This window comes from Lepidothrix coronata, unplaced genomic scaffold, assembly GCF_001604755.1.
Source record: "Lepidothrix coronata isolate B3197 unplaced genomic scaffold, Lepidothrix_coronata-1.0 Scaffold35, whole genome shotgun sequence".
Classification (NCBI taxonomy): domain Eukaryota; kingdom Metazoa; phylum Chordata; class Aves; order Passeriformes; family Pipridae; genus Lepidothrix; species Lepidothrix coronata.
In genome coordinates this window covers 1,120,495-1,134,513 of record NW_016690215.1, presented here as the reverse complement: position 1 = coordinate 1,134,513, position 14,019 = coordinate 1,120,495, and the positions used below count along the sequence as shown (strand labels likewise).

Sequence of the window (14,019 nt, the reverse complement as noted above, 5' to 3'; positions counted from 1 at the left end):
GAATTATTTCACTGCTTCCCATAGGGAGGCAGGTGTTCAGCCATCCCCACGAAAGCTGGGCTTCATTAAGCGTAATGGAGACTGGGGAAGACAAATACCATCACTCCAAATATACCCCCTTCCTCCTTCTCCTCCCAGCATTATATGTTGAGCATGATTCCATAGGGTATGGAATATCCCTTTGGTCAGTTGGAATAAGCTGTCCCAGCTGTGTCCTCTCCTAACTCTTTATCTCCAGCATGCTGAGCAGTAACAAAACCATCTCTGTTATCAACACTCTTTCCAGCGCAAATCAAAAGCATAGCCCATACTAGCTACTGTGAAGAAAATTATATCTATCCTAGATGAAACCAACACGTATATATATATATATATATAGCGCAAATCAAAAGCATAGCCCATACTAGCTACTGTGAAGAAAATTATATCTATCCTAGATGAAACCAACACGTATATATATATATATATATATATTATTCTATTATTTGCATCACCCTTCATTGAAAAAAAAAAAAGAGAAAAAGGTATACTGCTGCTGTATTAGTCCTTTGTATTCTGGCCTACCTGAATTCCTTCTCCTTGGAAACTGATTTCCAGATCTATAGTTGGTGCCAATGGCAAAGATATACTACAGTCACATTAATTCATCCCTGTGGGAATATCTTGCCTAATTGATATGAAAGGATGTCCTATTACTCTATCTGACTCAAAAGTGTAGTCAGATTCTGAACAACAAATTTACCAGAATCTTCATCCGTTCTATTTCCAGAGTATGAACTTATACATTTTGGAAGACATATATATGAGGTCCAAAGTACATGTTCAGTCTAAAGAGTCAGTCAGTTCTTCCTGATGTTGTTTCGATCTTCCCCTATACAGAAAGTGAATCATTATTTTGTCTTACCTCTTAGCATCACAAACATATGTTTCTCTTTTCTGAACTGTGGTTTTTTTTAAAACTGGAAATATTGTTTCCAAAATTGACTCTTCAGAAGCTCCTCTAGGAGAACAGCAAGTTGCTGTTTGTCCCTGTGCCAGTTTTGTATTTATCTTTCTGTTCTCATGTTTTCTTTTCCTTTAACTTAAATTATTATTTTGCATGTTATACTGTATTGGTTGTTTTACTGCAGTCAAGATAAATGAGAGCTAGAGTGTTTCCTTATCTGGGAAATGCACTTTATTATCAAAAATATAAAATAAAACTGGCACAGATGTCTTTGGTAAACTCATGTCTCATTTAATTGAATTTTCCATTACTTCAGGGTTGTTCATTATCTTTCCTCGGTAATTTATTTTAAGTATCATGCAGTATTGAAATGTGACTAATGGACTTTCTGTTCATGAATCACTACCAATCCATATCAATTTCTTAAATGCACGTGTTACCTTTTGTCTGCTTCTTAGCAATTCTAGACAATAACTGTTTACAAAGATGGACTAAAAGATGACTGGTCAGTTTTCCACCAAACTTATCTGGTGAAATGCATTCCTAACTTTTTTCTGATCTCTTAACACTCCCCTGAGCCTTTTACTCCACACAAGGGAGTAGGAGTCAGCATTGGTACTTGTGTTGTGGCACAACATCATTCTCTAAGAAGAACCGGATGGTGTTTTCTATTTTAACACATTAGGGTGGACATATCTAGTCTGAAAGAAATATTAATATTTATTTACTTTTCCTTTATCTTTCAGAACAATGGGTCACTTGCTTGGTGCCAGAATCATAAACAGTGTTCAAAGGTAAGTCCTGTTTTTCCCCTCTCTTTTAGGTTACCTAGCTGCTTTCAATCTCATCTATAGATTAAATGCTTCTCTTCTTAGCCTGTTCTCAGAAGCATCTGTTTATATTTTATTTTTAAACCTCAACCTATAATAAAATATTGAAAATTAAAACCAAGTGGTTTACTCTTTCAGGACAAAGGAATCATGTTTGAGGATACATGTCAAGCATAGTTAAACTCTAATTCTGTGTTTATAACAAAGTTTACACTGGCTAAAATCTGATGTATACTATGTGTTTTTTCAGGTTTTGTGGTCAGAAGAGAGTAAAACTGTCAATAACTTTAAAATCTTCCTTCAACAGCACCAAGCTATGTCAACATTCAACATTTTTTTCAGTTTGGGTATTTAATTTTTAGCTGGACACTGAATTTCTTTCAAACATTCTTGATACAAATCCCAGTGGCTCTACTGATGCCCTGTCCACTGTAATCCTGAAAGCCTAAAGGGTAGGTGAGATAATTGTCAGCTGATAAAAATCTCTCTATGGTGCCTGGAGGGGAGCAGCAATGATTTGGAAGCTTTGGTGTGTCAGGTGGAATTACAAATTTTGGTGCTGACTGTTCATAAATATCATGGGAGTTGCATCCATTGCAAGTTTTTCTGAAAATGCTCAAGGTAGTATTTTTGTCTAAACATCCTGAAAATGTATTTCTACAATAATTTAGGCCTTTTAACTTCAATATTTATTCTTTATTCATGAAGACTGTACTGAAAATGGGATTAAATCTAAGTAGCATTGTTCTGTATTGTTTTAATAATGTAATCTTTGTAAATGCGGATGCTAACCCTTGATTTTAACACATGACAATTTCTTCTATACATTTAAAGAGTGAAATTACTGATTCACTGCTCTAGCTTCTCTTGACATAAGTGGAATTGGAAATGGGACAATATGGTATTGACTGTTCCATTGCGGGTAAATAAAACAAAGTTGATTGCTTTTGTCGGCACAAAAATCCAGGGTATAACAATGTCAGTATAAGAAAAGAAAGGAACATTTCCTATTAGCTCTGCCTCACTGCTAAGGGTTGCACTTCTGCAATGAAATCTCATCATTCTTAGAAACGCCAAACGGAGGTGCAGAGAATGTGTTTTGTGATAACCGTATTGCCTTTGAAGCAAAGCATGAGGGCCTCGTAACACAGTATCCTGGTATAATTTTTATTTAGCTACCAAAGCTACTGTGGTAAATAATTGGAAAGGTTATTCAGTGGTTTGTGTCTGCCCAACAAAGAAGGAATAGTACAAGAAAACTAGTCCAGCTTTTAAGGCAGGGCAGGATTTATAGGAGTATCTCTCAGAGTTGCTCACAAGTTTATGCAATCCACAGAAGGTGTATATAAGCTGTTATGGATTTAAAGTTTACCTTAAGATTTTATTAGTCTCTTGAAATAAGTGTAAGAAGGCTACAAATTAATATTTTATTGTATTACAAAACACAATGATACCTTAAGTTTTAAATTACTTAACATATACTTTACAGTCATGTTACCTTATGTTTTTCATTCTTTTTTAGGAAGGTAATATATTTTTCTTGGAAAGCAGCTTTGCCATATTTAGCAAATAACTAAATATAAACTTGGTCAAATTGTCAGCAGAGCTGAACATAAGCAGAATGTTGTCTCTTCAGGATGGCTTTGGTTTTCTGTGTTTTGTAATGTGAAGTCAATTGTATTTTCTAACTGAAACTTTCGAAGTGATGCAGGGAGTTAACCTTTTAAAAAAGCAAAATCCTTTCACTGCATCTCAGCACCTCAGTGGATGAGGTTTATATGAGTATGGCAGGTAGTGGAGGATCCTGCAAGGAATGGTGTGATACCTGACCTTATACTAACACGGAAGGCCTTGTTGGAGATGTAAAGTCTGAGGATAACCTTGCCTGCAGTGACCATGAGATTGTGGAATTCAGCATTGGGCAAGAAGGAAGCAGGGCAGCAAGTAAGATTGCAACCATGGATTTAAGGAGAGCTAACTTTAGCCACTTTATTGGTCTTCTTTGAAGAATCCTGTGGGAACAGATCCTACAGGGAAGAGGTGTCAAGGAGAGCTGGTTGATATTAAAGGATCACATTCTCAAGGCTCAAGAATGATGCATCCTGATGAGCAAAAATTCAGACTAAGTGGGCAAGAGACCTGTGTGGATGAATAAAGAACTCGTGTCATTACGCAAGTATAAGCAGGAAATATACAGGAGATGAAAGCGGGATCAGACCACTTGGAATGGGAATAGAAAGGTCGTCGAGTAAGGAGAAATGAGGCAAGGAAGGCCAAGGCCCATCTGGAATTAATGGAGTGGGGACCATGCTAACAGAGGACATGGAAAAGGCAGTTACCTAATGCCTTTGTTGCTGTCTTCACTGACAAGACCAGCCCTCATCAATCTCTGACCCAGGAGACCAGAGTGAAGGAATATTGTAAGGAAGACTTTCCCTTGGTCATGGAGCATTCACTTAGAGAGCACCCTGACCACCCACACATCCGCTGGCTTTGACAGGATGTATCCATAAATGCTAAGAGAGCTGGCTAACACCATAGCTAGGCCGGTCACAATAATTTTTGAAAGGTTGATCAGGCGATCAAGGGAGGTGCCTGAGGGCTGGAAGAAAACAGATTTTACCCCTGTCTTCAAAAGGGGCAAGAAGGAGGACACAGGGAACTACCAACCAATCAGCTTCAACTAAATCCCTGAAAAGGTGGTGGAGTGCCTCACTCTGAAAACTATCTCTGTCCACATGGATGACAAGAAGGATGATAAGGAGTAGTCAGTGTGGATTCACTGAAGGTAAGTCATATACTTGAGCAACCTGATTGCCTTCTGCAACAAAACAACTACCTGGATGGATAAGAAAAAAGCAGTGGATATTGTCTACCTCAACTTCAGGAAGGCTTTTGACACTGTCTCTCACAATACCCTCATAGATAGGCAAACTCAAGAAGTGTGGACTGGATGAGTAACAGTGAAGTGGATTAAGAACGGGCTGAACAGCAGGTCCCAGGGGATCATTATCAGTGGCACAGGGTCTGGTTGGAGGTCTGTCAATTGTGATGTCCCCCAAGGTTCAATACTGGGTCTAGTATTGTTTAACTTATTCATCAATGACTTGGATGGAAGGGCAGATGCCTCCTCACCAAGTTTGCTGATGACACAAAGCTGGGAGGAGTGATTGATACCCCAGAGGGCTGTGCAGCCCTTCAGAAGGACCTCAGCAGGTTGGAGAGATGGGCAGAGAAGAACTGCCTGAAATTCAACAAAGTACAGGGTCCTGCACCTGGGGGAGAATAACCTCAGGCACCAGGCTGGGGGGCTGACCTGCTGAAAGCAGCTTTGTGGGGAAGGACCTGGGGTCTGTCTGTGAGCCAGCAATGTGTCCTTGTGGCCAAGAAGCCAATGGTATCCTGGGATACATTAGGAAATGCATTGCCAGCTGGTCAAGGGAGATGATCCTGTCTGTCTACTCAGCCCTACTGAGGCCACATCTGGAGTGCTGTGTCCAGGTCTGTGCTCCTCAGTACAAGATAGTACAAGAGAGGTCCAGTGGAGGGCAACGGGGATGCTTAAGGGACTGGAGCATCTCTCTTATGTGGAAAGGCTGAGGGAGCTGGGGCTGTTCAGCCTTAAGAAAGACAACTGAGAGGGGACCTCTGAACGGAGGGCTCTTTTCAGTGTTGCCAAGCAGTAGGACAAGAGGCAATGGGCAGAAACTGATGCACAGGAAGTTCCGCCTGAATATGAGGAAGAACTTCTTTGCTGTGTGACTGTACACTGGAACAGGTTGCCTAGAGAGGTGGTGGAGTCTCCTTGACTAGAGATATTCAAGAACTATCGGGATGCAATCCTGAGCAATGTGCTCTAGGGTGACTCTGCATGAGCAGGGAGGTTGTACCAAATGACCCACCGTGGTCCCTTCCAACCTTAACCTTCTGTGGTATCTCAGATGACATTTTTTTTAAAGGATTCTCCCAGTATCCACCTTTGTTTTGTGGTTGTGCTGTAGAACTTTTTGAGGTGATTTGTGGTAAACTGCGAATGACAGCAGGCATCCATCTGCTTTGTTAGTGGGGAGACTTTGAAGCACAGAAGTATCTTTTGTTTGCACACATATTTGCATCTGATACACAATGGAGAAGTTTTACTTGGAAGTTGCATCAACGTATTAGACAGTGGCTGATACAACAATAAAAGATGTAGGTAATTTAGTAACTTTTCTGTTATTTTAGTCTTTCATAGAACAGTTTATAAGATGAAAAAGGTACATTGTGGTCCATCTTCTTACTTGTAACGTAACTAATCTCAATTTTATTTTAGAAGCTTTTATTTTATTCCAAGGACAGATGGTAGCCTGTAAATGTAGAAGTTCTGAATGGGAAATGGAGCTATGGAGAAAAAAAAAAAGATAAAGCATCCAATACAAGGCTTTTGCATGTGTTTTCTCCTCAATGAGCCTTTGATGTCTGTTTTGATTTCATTTTGCCTAGGCCTGATCTGAGAAAAAAACCAAGTTCTAGAGTCTCTGCCCATTATTCTCGGAGAGTAAGATCAGTCTGACATAAAATTCTCTCTAAATTTTGTGGCTACTCTTTTGTATGTAGAATGATTGGGAAAAATATTTTAATACCAGCATAGAGTGAAAATTATTTTTTTTCCTTTTGGAAGTCTGTGGTCTGTAGTTGAAGATAGCTCCCGATAAAGTACTGTTCTAGTTTGTTTGGTCAGTGAAGTACCTCTAAAGCTAATTTCAGCTATTATACCATTGCCCTCTAATACAGATGTAGACAACAAATGCTTAGTTGAAGATGAACATTTTTGAGAATGGCTAGTTTGTCAAAGTGGTGCAAATCTAATGAACTAAAGTGGTTTTAGCTTGCACAGGAACACTCGTAGATCCTACCTACATCCCAAACGGCTATTTATATTAGTTATATTAATGGAGCAAGTCACAAAAACATGACTGTGAGCAGCAAAATATGCACCAGTGATTTTACATATAATTTAATTGAATGAGATCTCTCCAGAGGTCTGTTTTGCAAGATAAAACACAAGAGAGCTCTTGAATGCTTACCCTGTTTGACATAAATGTGTGTAATATCAATATGTTAAAATACTCTTATAATTGGGACAACTATAGGATCAGTAAATAAATTGCCATTTTTGGTTGCAGTAGTTACTAATTCACTGCCATCATGCACTCCTGCTTGTCTGCTGGCACCGTGTTGGAACAGACTGAGGGCTTTTTCTTGGATTCTTGTCAATTGCCTGGTTGGCTTACACTGTGAACATGAGTATTGAGGTAAAATTGGCACTGTAGTTGATGATGTTTGTGAAATTCCTTGGAAATAGATTTAAACCCCAAATTTCTTTGTCCAGCTTCATTCATAGTTTTGTTTGAGCTTATGCTTCTTGAGTTGTAGATGGTTTCCCTTCTAAGGGGACAGAGGTCCAATATGCTGACTGGGCCCAACCCATAGGAAGGTCTGCTGTCTCCCTGTGGCCTGGGTAAGGATACCACCAGAAAACTTCCTAGCCTGTTGCAGCCCTGAGACTACTACCCGTTACTGATCTTCCATGTAGGGAACAATGAAGGGGCAGCATGCAGTTGAGGATGATCAAAACGGACTTCATGGCCTTGGGATGTTTGGTAAGGGAATTTGGGACACGAGTTATATTATCCTCCACACTTCTAGTTAAAGGCAGCAACATTGGAAGAAACAGGCTGAGTCTACTAATAGACGTCTCTGTGGCTGATGTCACTGCCAAAATTTTGGGTTTTTTGACAACTGGTTTATCATCTACTGAATGCTTCACCCACCAAATCCATATCTATCCAATTTAGAGAGAAGGTTTTTTGGGGAGACTCTGTAAAAGGCCCAGTAAAGCTGTTCTGTGTGTGAATCACCTCCCTATCTTTTACGTGCCTTAGAATAGCTTCTAGGAGGATTTGTTCCATAATTTTCCAGGCACAGAGATGAGGCTGACGGGTTGGTAGCTCTCAGGGTCCTCCTTTCTACCTTTTTTAAAAATGGATACAATGTTTCCCTTTTTCCGGTCACCTGGGACTTCAGCTGTCTTCTATGACTTTTCAAATATCATGGCAACTACGTCAGCCAATTCCCTCTGAACTCCAGGATACTTCTCATCAGGTCCCATAGACCTATGCATGTTCAGGTTCCTGATCTCTACTTACAGTTGGAGGGGCTTTGCTTTCCCAGTCCCTCTCTTGCAGTCTGTTCACTCAAGAGGTGTGGAAGAGTGGTTGCCATTGAAGGCTGAGGAAAAAAAGTTGTTGAATACCTCGGCCCTCTCCCTATTGGGCTATGTCCCTTTACTCTTCCCAGGGCAGATGTCCCTGCTTCCACTGCCTGTGCATTTCCTTTTTACCCTTTAGTTTGATGAAGAGGTCTCCACTCATCTATGCTGGTCTCTTGCCTTCCTTTCTTGATTTCTTACACCTGGTGATCTAGTGCTCTTGTACTTTATGGAACATGTCCTTAAAGATCTGCCAGCTCTGTTCCGCTCCCTTCAGAGCAGCTTCCCAGCAGGTCCTGTTGACTAACTTCTGGAAGAGCTAGAATTTTGCTTTCCAAAAATTTAGGGTCCTGATTCACTCTTCACCTGACACATATCCCTCAGGACTACAAACTTCATGATGATTGCATCCCAGGCTGCCTCCAATCTTGACATCACCAATTAACTCACTTGAACTAAAGCATTATTATAACCATTGCATTTGTTGATCAATCTCCTACTAACAGCTCTATGTCGATTTAAGTACTACATGCTATTTGAAATACTATCAGAATCTGGCCTAAGAAAATAGTGTGCAAGAATGACTCAAGTACTTCAAGGGTAAAAATGTTGCACCAGAGGTTTACTTGTTTTGTTCAATGGCAGTAAATTGGTTTATGTTGTGTTTTGAATTCCTCTACTGTGTTAACCTTTGCTATTGGATTTAACTTTCAAGTCCTTACATAAGTCGTGTTTGTTTTGGTTTTTTTTTTGCCTCTCTTTAACTTACCCTCTGAAAAATCTTTATGTGGTATTTTGCCTCTTTCTCTCCACTAGTGTCACTATTCTGTGTGGCCATCTACCTGTTTCTTACAAATCTACCAAAGAATCAGTGAATTGTTTACATTGCAAGGAGCCCACTTAGATCTTCTAATACAACCCTCCTACTCAAGTAGGGTCAGCTAGACCAGGTTGTCCAGAATCACATCCAGTTGGGTTTTGAGTATCTCCATGCATGAAAACCACAACCTCTCTGGGCAAACTCTTTCAGTATTTGACGGCCTGGCAGTAAGAGAGTTTCTATTTCCTGTTTTTTAATTTGTGCCTGTTGCCCCTTGTTTAGTCCATGGGCATGCCTGAGAAGAGCCTAATTCACTCTTCTTCATTGCATCCCAATGGGTATTTATAAACACGGGTAAGATCCCTCTGAACCTTCTCTCTAGGCTGAACAGTCCTAACTCTTCGAGCTTCTCTGTATATGGCAGATGCTCCAGCCCCTAAATGGTATTCTTGGCCCGGTGTGTTCTTCTTCTTTTCTACTTATGCTTTCTAAGCCCAAAATGACTCCTGCCTACTGCCATTCGCAAAGCTCATGTCCTTAAAATCCCACTGCCCTTTGTTGTCTTATTAGCAGTGATTCATGCTAAACTGTTTGTAAATGCACAGCATTTGCTGTTCCTGCTCCGTTTTTCCAGTTTGTTTTTGCAGTGTGAGCTCCATATTACAAGGCCGTTCAAGTACTTGGAAGTGCTGAGCCCATAACAGGTGCTTCACTCTAAAAACAACAGTAGGAGTCAATTGCTACTGAGAGTAACATGAAATGACAAATTGTCCTGCGTTGATGCTGGCTTAGTGAAAAATGTATTTTAGCCCTAAGCGGAGGGGGTGGTGGTGATGGTGCAATGACTGGGAAGTGCATTTCAAGAGTTTGTGAAGTAGAGATAATTATTTTTTTTTTATTTATTTTACAGCTCCTTACACAGAGTTTTCTTTTTGTAGGCAACTGAAAGTCAAGAGACCAGCAGGCATAATTTAGAGCTGCATGTGCAGTGGCATTTACAAGGACTGGCGATAAATGGGGATCATCATAATGCACTGTGAATTGCAATACAAATTTCTTGTTCCCAGTAGCCAAGGTAGTGGTCCCTGATTGATTGATTCCGTGGGAAGGCTGAAAGGCTAGTTTTTGAAATTTTGGAACTGAGAGGAATACGTGAAAATAAAGATAAATAAGTTTACAAATGCTGCAGCCAAATAAACAGACTGTTTGACTATTTTAAAAAGAAAACTAATTTCTTTATAGAATGTACACTCCTGAATTCTGTGTGTGAGCAATTGTTTCAGGCTTCAAGCTGAGCTCTTTCCCAAGATAGTGCAGGTGAAAAAATGAGCTAATGGTTTAAACAATTAGAGTTTTGATGTAGCCTTCCATCTGTCAAAGCCCACTGAAATGAAAACTAACAGTTTTAATTTGTGCCTCCAGCATCTAACTCAGTCTGAAATGGTGTCAGCGATTTGCCCTGCCCACAGTGCTGTCATTCTTATGTTAAGCATTCTGTGCACACACGCTGGGAGACTTCTATCAAACGTATTAGTGTGCATTTGAGAGATCATTAGCCTGAAGTAGCTGGAACATTCCAGGTTTCTTAGCCGGGAAGCTCACATCGCTGCTGGAAAGTATGTTGAGCCACTGTTATTTCAACAATAAAACTACAGCAGGATAGGGATAGCTTTGTAAAATTTAGTAGGAATAGTGGTATCATGATTGAAGTGGCACCCATGAGAGGGCAAGATAATGAATGTTTTGAATTTTGGCTAAAAAGACAGAATGAATTAAAATTTCTTTCTCGATCTGCCAGACAGATTGAGTTTTCTTTCATGTAGTAAAAGATAAGGTAAAACCATTTAATAGAATCAGAGTTCATGAGACTTGATCAGATTATTGGTCTGCTAAATAGATGAAAATAATCCTGATCATATAAGAAATAAGAAGCCAGATGTAATACTTATTGCTGGAATTCTTATAGATTATTTGATTTTGTTATTATATTCATCTATGAAAAGGTTAAGGGGGCTGAGATAACCATAGTGGTTATATGATTAGAGCTGAACTAGCTAAGAAATAGGTGAACTGAAGTTTCTGGGTATTTGTGTTTGGGGAAATAGAAGAAAGAGCTTTGTGATTCAGTGTTTGTGTTGGTACAAAAGCATTAGTGTATAAATGTGCTGTGATGACAGGAATCCCTCTGTTCTCTAAAGGCCTTGAGAACTGACAAATAAACAGAGCTAAAATCCAAACATTGTTTACAGTACTTTTTAATACACTGATGTATTGTTATCTGTTTGTAAATATCAAGTATTTGGTTTTTTGGGTATTGAAAACACAGTTATGTTTGAACATGGGACACTGAAATAAGTGAAAATTAAGTAAAGTTCATATTCCTGAAAGTTGCTGTGTTGGATCACATCAGTCATCTTTCCAGTCTCATACTTGTTTTACCAGCTGGATTCTCCAGAGGTAAGTAAACCTTCAGGTCTGCAATAACTGCTAGATAACTGCTAGAAAAAAAAACTTACGTAAACCCTATTACTTACTTTGTGTGATACTGTGAAACATAAAGGGTATGTCCTTTTCAAGACACTAGTTCTGGTTTCTCAGTTCTTACTGCTTATTATTTTGTTCAGCTTAAATGTTTTTGCCTTAGCAGCACAACTTTTATGGAAAGTGTTGTGCTTGACCTTCTCTCTGAATGATGCTGCTGACAAAATTCTGTCTCTTGAAGAAATAATTAGAATCCAAATAATTTCCTTTTTCTCTTAATTAAAAATCATTACCACTGTTAGAGCTCTTATGATAGGCAGGGAGGAAAGGATAGTTTTGGTTGTCTGTCCCTGTACCCCAGGTTTTTGTTAATGCAGAATTCTGCTGAGGTTCTCATTGATCCTCAGTATGGATTTACAGAAAAGATTGTCTCTTTTGAAGCTTGCTGTTTTGGCCAGTTGTATCTGGTCCACTTTTTAAGGCGGTAATCAAGTCTGATCACTGTGCTGTTTGAAATTTGACCTCCTGAATACTGAGCAGACTAAGCCAACGCTGAGCATAACTAGCCGAAGATTAAGTAACCCTCTTTGACAGAGAAAGGATGCAAAATTGTCATTAATGACTGAATTGTGCCAACACTGGCTTTGAGGATAATGGCATAGCAGTCTCAACTCCAGTCTCAGAAATGCAAATGCTGGCTTTAGACCTTAAGTCTGCATACTCTACGCTATTTACAGACATACACTACAGCTACAGGGAGAAACACGTGCGTGGGCGTGCACTCATACAGGCGCACACACATATACCCAACAGATATTTATTGAAGCTGGCATGCCGAAGCACTAAATGCTTCTTTAACTTAGCTTTATCTGCTTCAGTGAACACTTCAAAATCCAAGGATATTCAGACTGCAGAACCCTTTATTTAGAGGTATTTAAACACAAACATAATCCCTTCCTAGAAACTTTTGAAATACCAATGGAGCTATGCAGCCTAATCAAGTGTGAATTTTTGTCATCTAGAAAGCAGTTGATTAAGTAACATCTGGTAGAAGGACAATCATCATTGGAGCAACACCAGTCAGACAGTAAAGACAAACCGTACAACTGAGACGAAGGAAAATTAGCAGTAAATATGCTTGAAAATAAGCATCGAACTAGTCTTTCTAAATCCTTAGTTTTCCCAGGTCTCTCACCACTCAGTTTGCTCAAACTTTGTACATATTTTTTTCTCATCTTTCAATAACTTTGCACTCTATATGCAGAGGGAAATATATAACATGAAAGTGTATTTGAAATTTTGATTTCCTAAATACAATATTAGTTCCCAAAGCTCAGCTGCATGAATTGTTGTTAGGAAATTTCAATAGTTCACATAAGTCAGAAAATGTGTACAAAATGTGTACAACTGCAGAGTTAGATCAAATACAGCTCTAGTTAAGTGACAAAGACAAAATGTACTTGCATTGACCTTTAATGCAGTAATAAAATACATTCAACCACTGTAAAGAGTTTTGCTTGACTACACCAGAGCATTATTCAAAGCCCACTGAAGTAAAGAATACTGACTTTAAACAAGCTTTATACCCATCTGTAAGGCAAGATTGTGCTTTTTCAAGTGACCTACCTGGGAGTTTCTCCATTACTGTAATATTGAAGAAGATGTAAAAATATGCTTAGGTAGATGAGGTTACTGTGCTGAGAGGAAGGCAACTGTCTTTGAGGCACACAGACAGGGATGTAAGCATCCTCTTCTCCACACACTCACTGAGCTCTAAGGAAAGCATTGAGCTGGAAGTGAGAGCTATGACTGTTTTCCACTTTTGAGTGCCTGAAAAGAATTGGAAAGCTATCCAAGCACAGAAACGTGATCTAGGTTTTATTTTGTAACACTAATTTGGGATATTTAATCAGACATTAATGATTTAATTGCTGTATATTAGAATAACTCTCTATGCACAACAGACAAAAATGCTTCTGAAAGGGTGCAGTGTTAGAGAGCTAGTTTTGTGCTATGAATTTTAAGCAGATCTCCTCATTGAGTTTCCATAAAAAGTTCCGCTTAAAGTCAGTTTGGGGTGTAGTCTCAGGTTAACAAGTCAAAAAGGTAATTGGTTTCGACATTTCTTCCATAATATTCACTAAACAATACGATTTACAAGCTTGCATTGTAATCTTAGTCTTATCAAATGTTTTTAGCTATTTCAGTGGCCTGAAGAGTGTAAGCACACAGAGTCAGCACAGAACTATACAGACAGAGGTCCCAATACTGAGATAGTGACAGGAAAGTATTTGAACCTCTTTTCTGAAGTCACTTCTGAAGTCACTGCAATGGGTCTAAAGGCTATTTCCTGCAGTGTGTTTTAAAATTGGGTTGAATCTCATTTTATACAAGTTAACAGTTACTTGGGGTGTAAAGTAAAAGGGGAAATCATAGCCATATTTCTTGAATGTTGACATATGTATTTGATATGTATGGGAAATGTAAAGACGTATTTTGAGTTCATGTTCAATCTGAGCAGTTGCCCATACAGGAACACCAGCAGGATCCACTACACTGAAATGAAATAAGACTATTATTTTAGAAGTATTCAGACTTGTACTGTTTTGATGCTGGTGTATGTATGCATAAAAGGATTTCTTGTTTCAGAAAGGTGTTTTCAGCTCATGCATTTAGAAATTAAAGGATTGCC

At 39.1% G+C, this 14,019-nt stretch overlaps 1 protein-coding gene across 1 annotated transcript in view; it reads left to right on the top strand.

Moving 5' to 3' along the window:
- Positions 1-14,019, top strand: part of ANOS1 (anosmin 1) — a 136,963-nt gene that overhangs the window by 24,497 nt on the left and 98,447 nt on the right. The window contains exon 2 of the mRNA XM_017812330.1: positions 1,693-1,740. Coding sequence (XP_017667819.1) covers positions 1,693-1,740 — 48 coding nt within the window. The remainder of the gene's footprint in view (positions 1-1,692; positions 1,741-14,019) is intronic.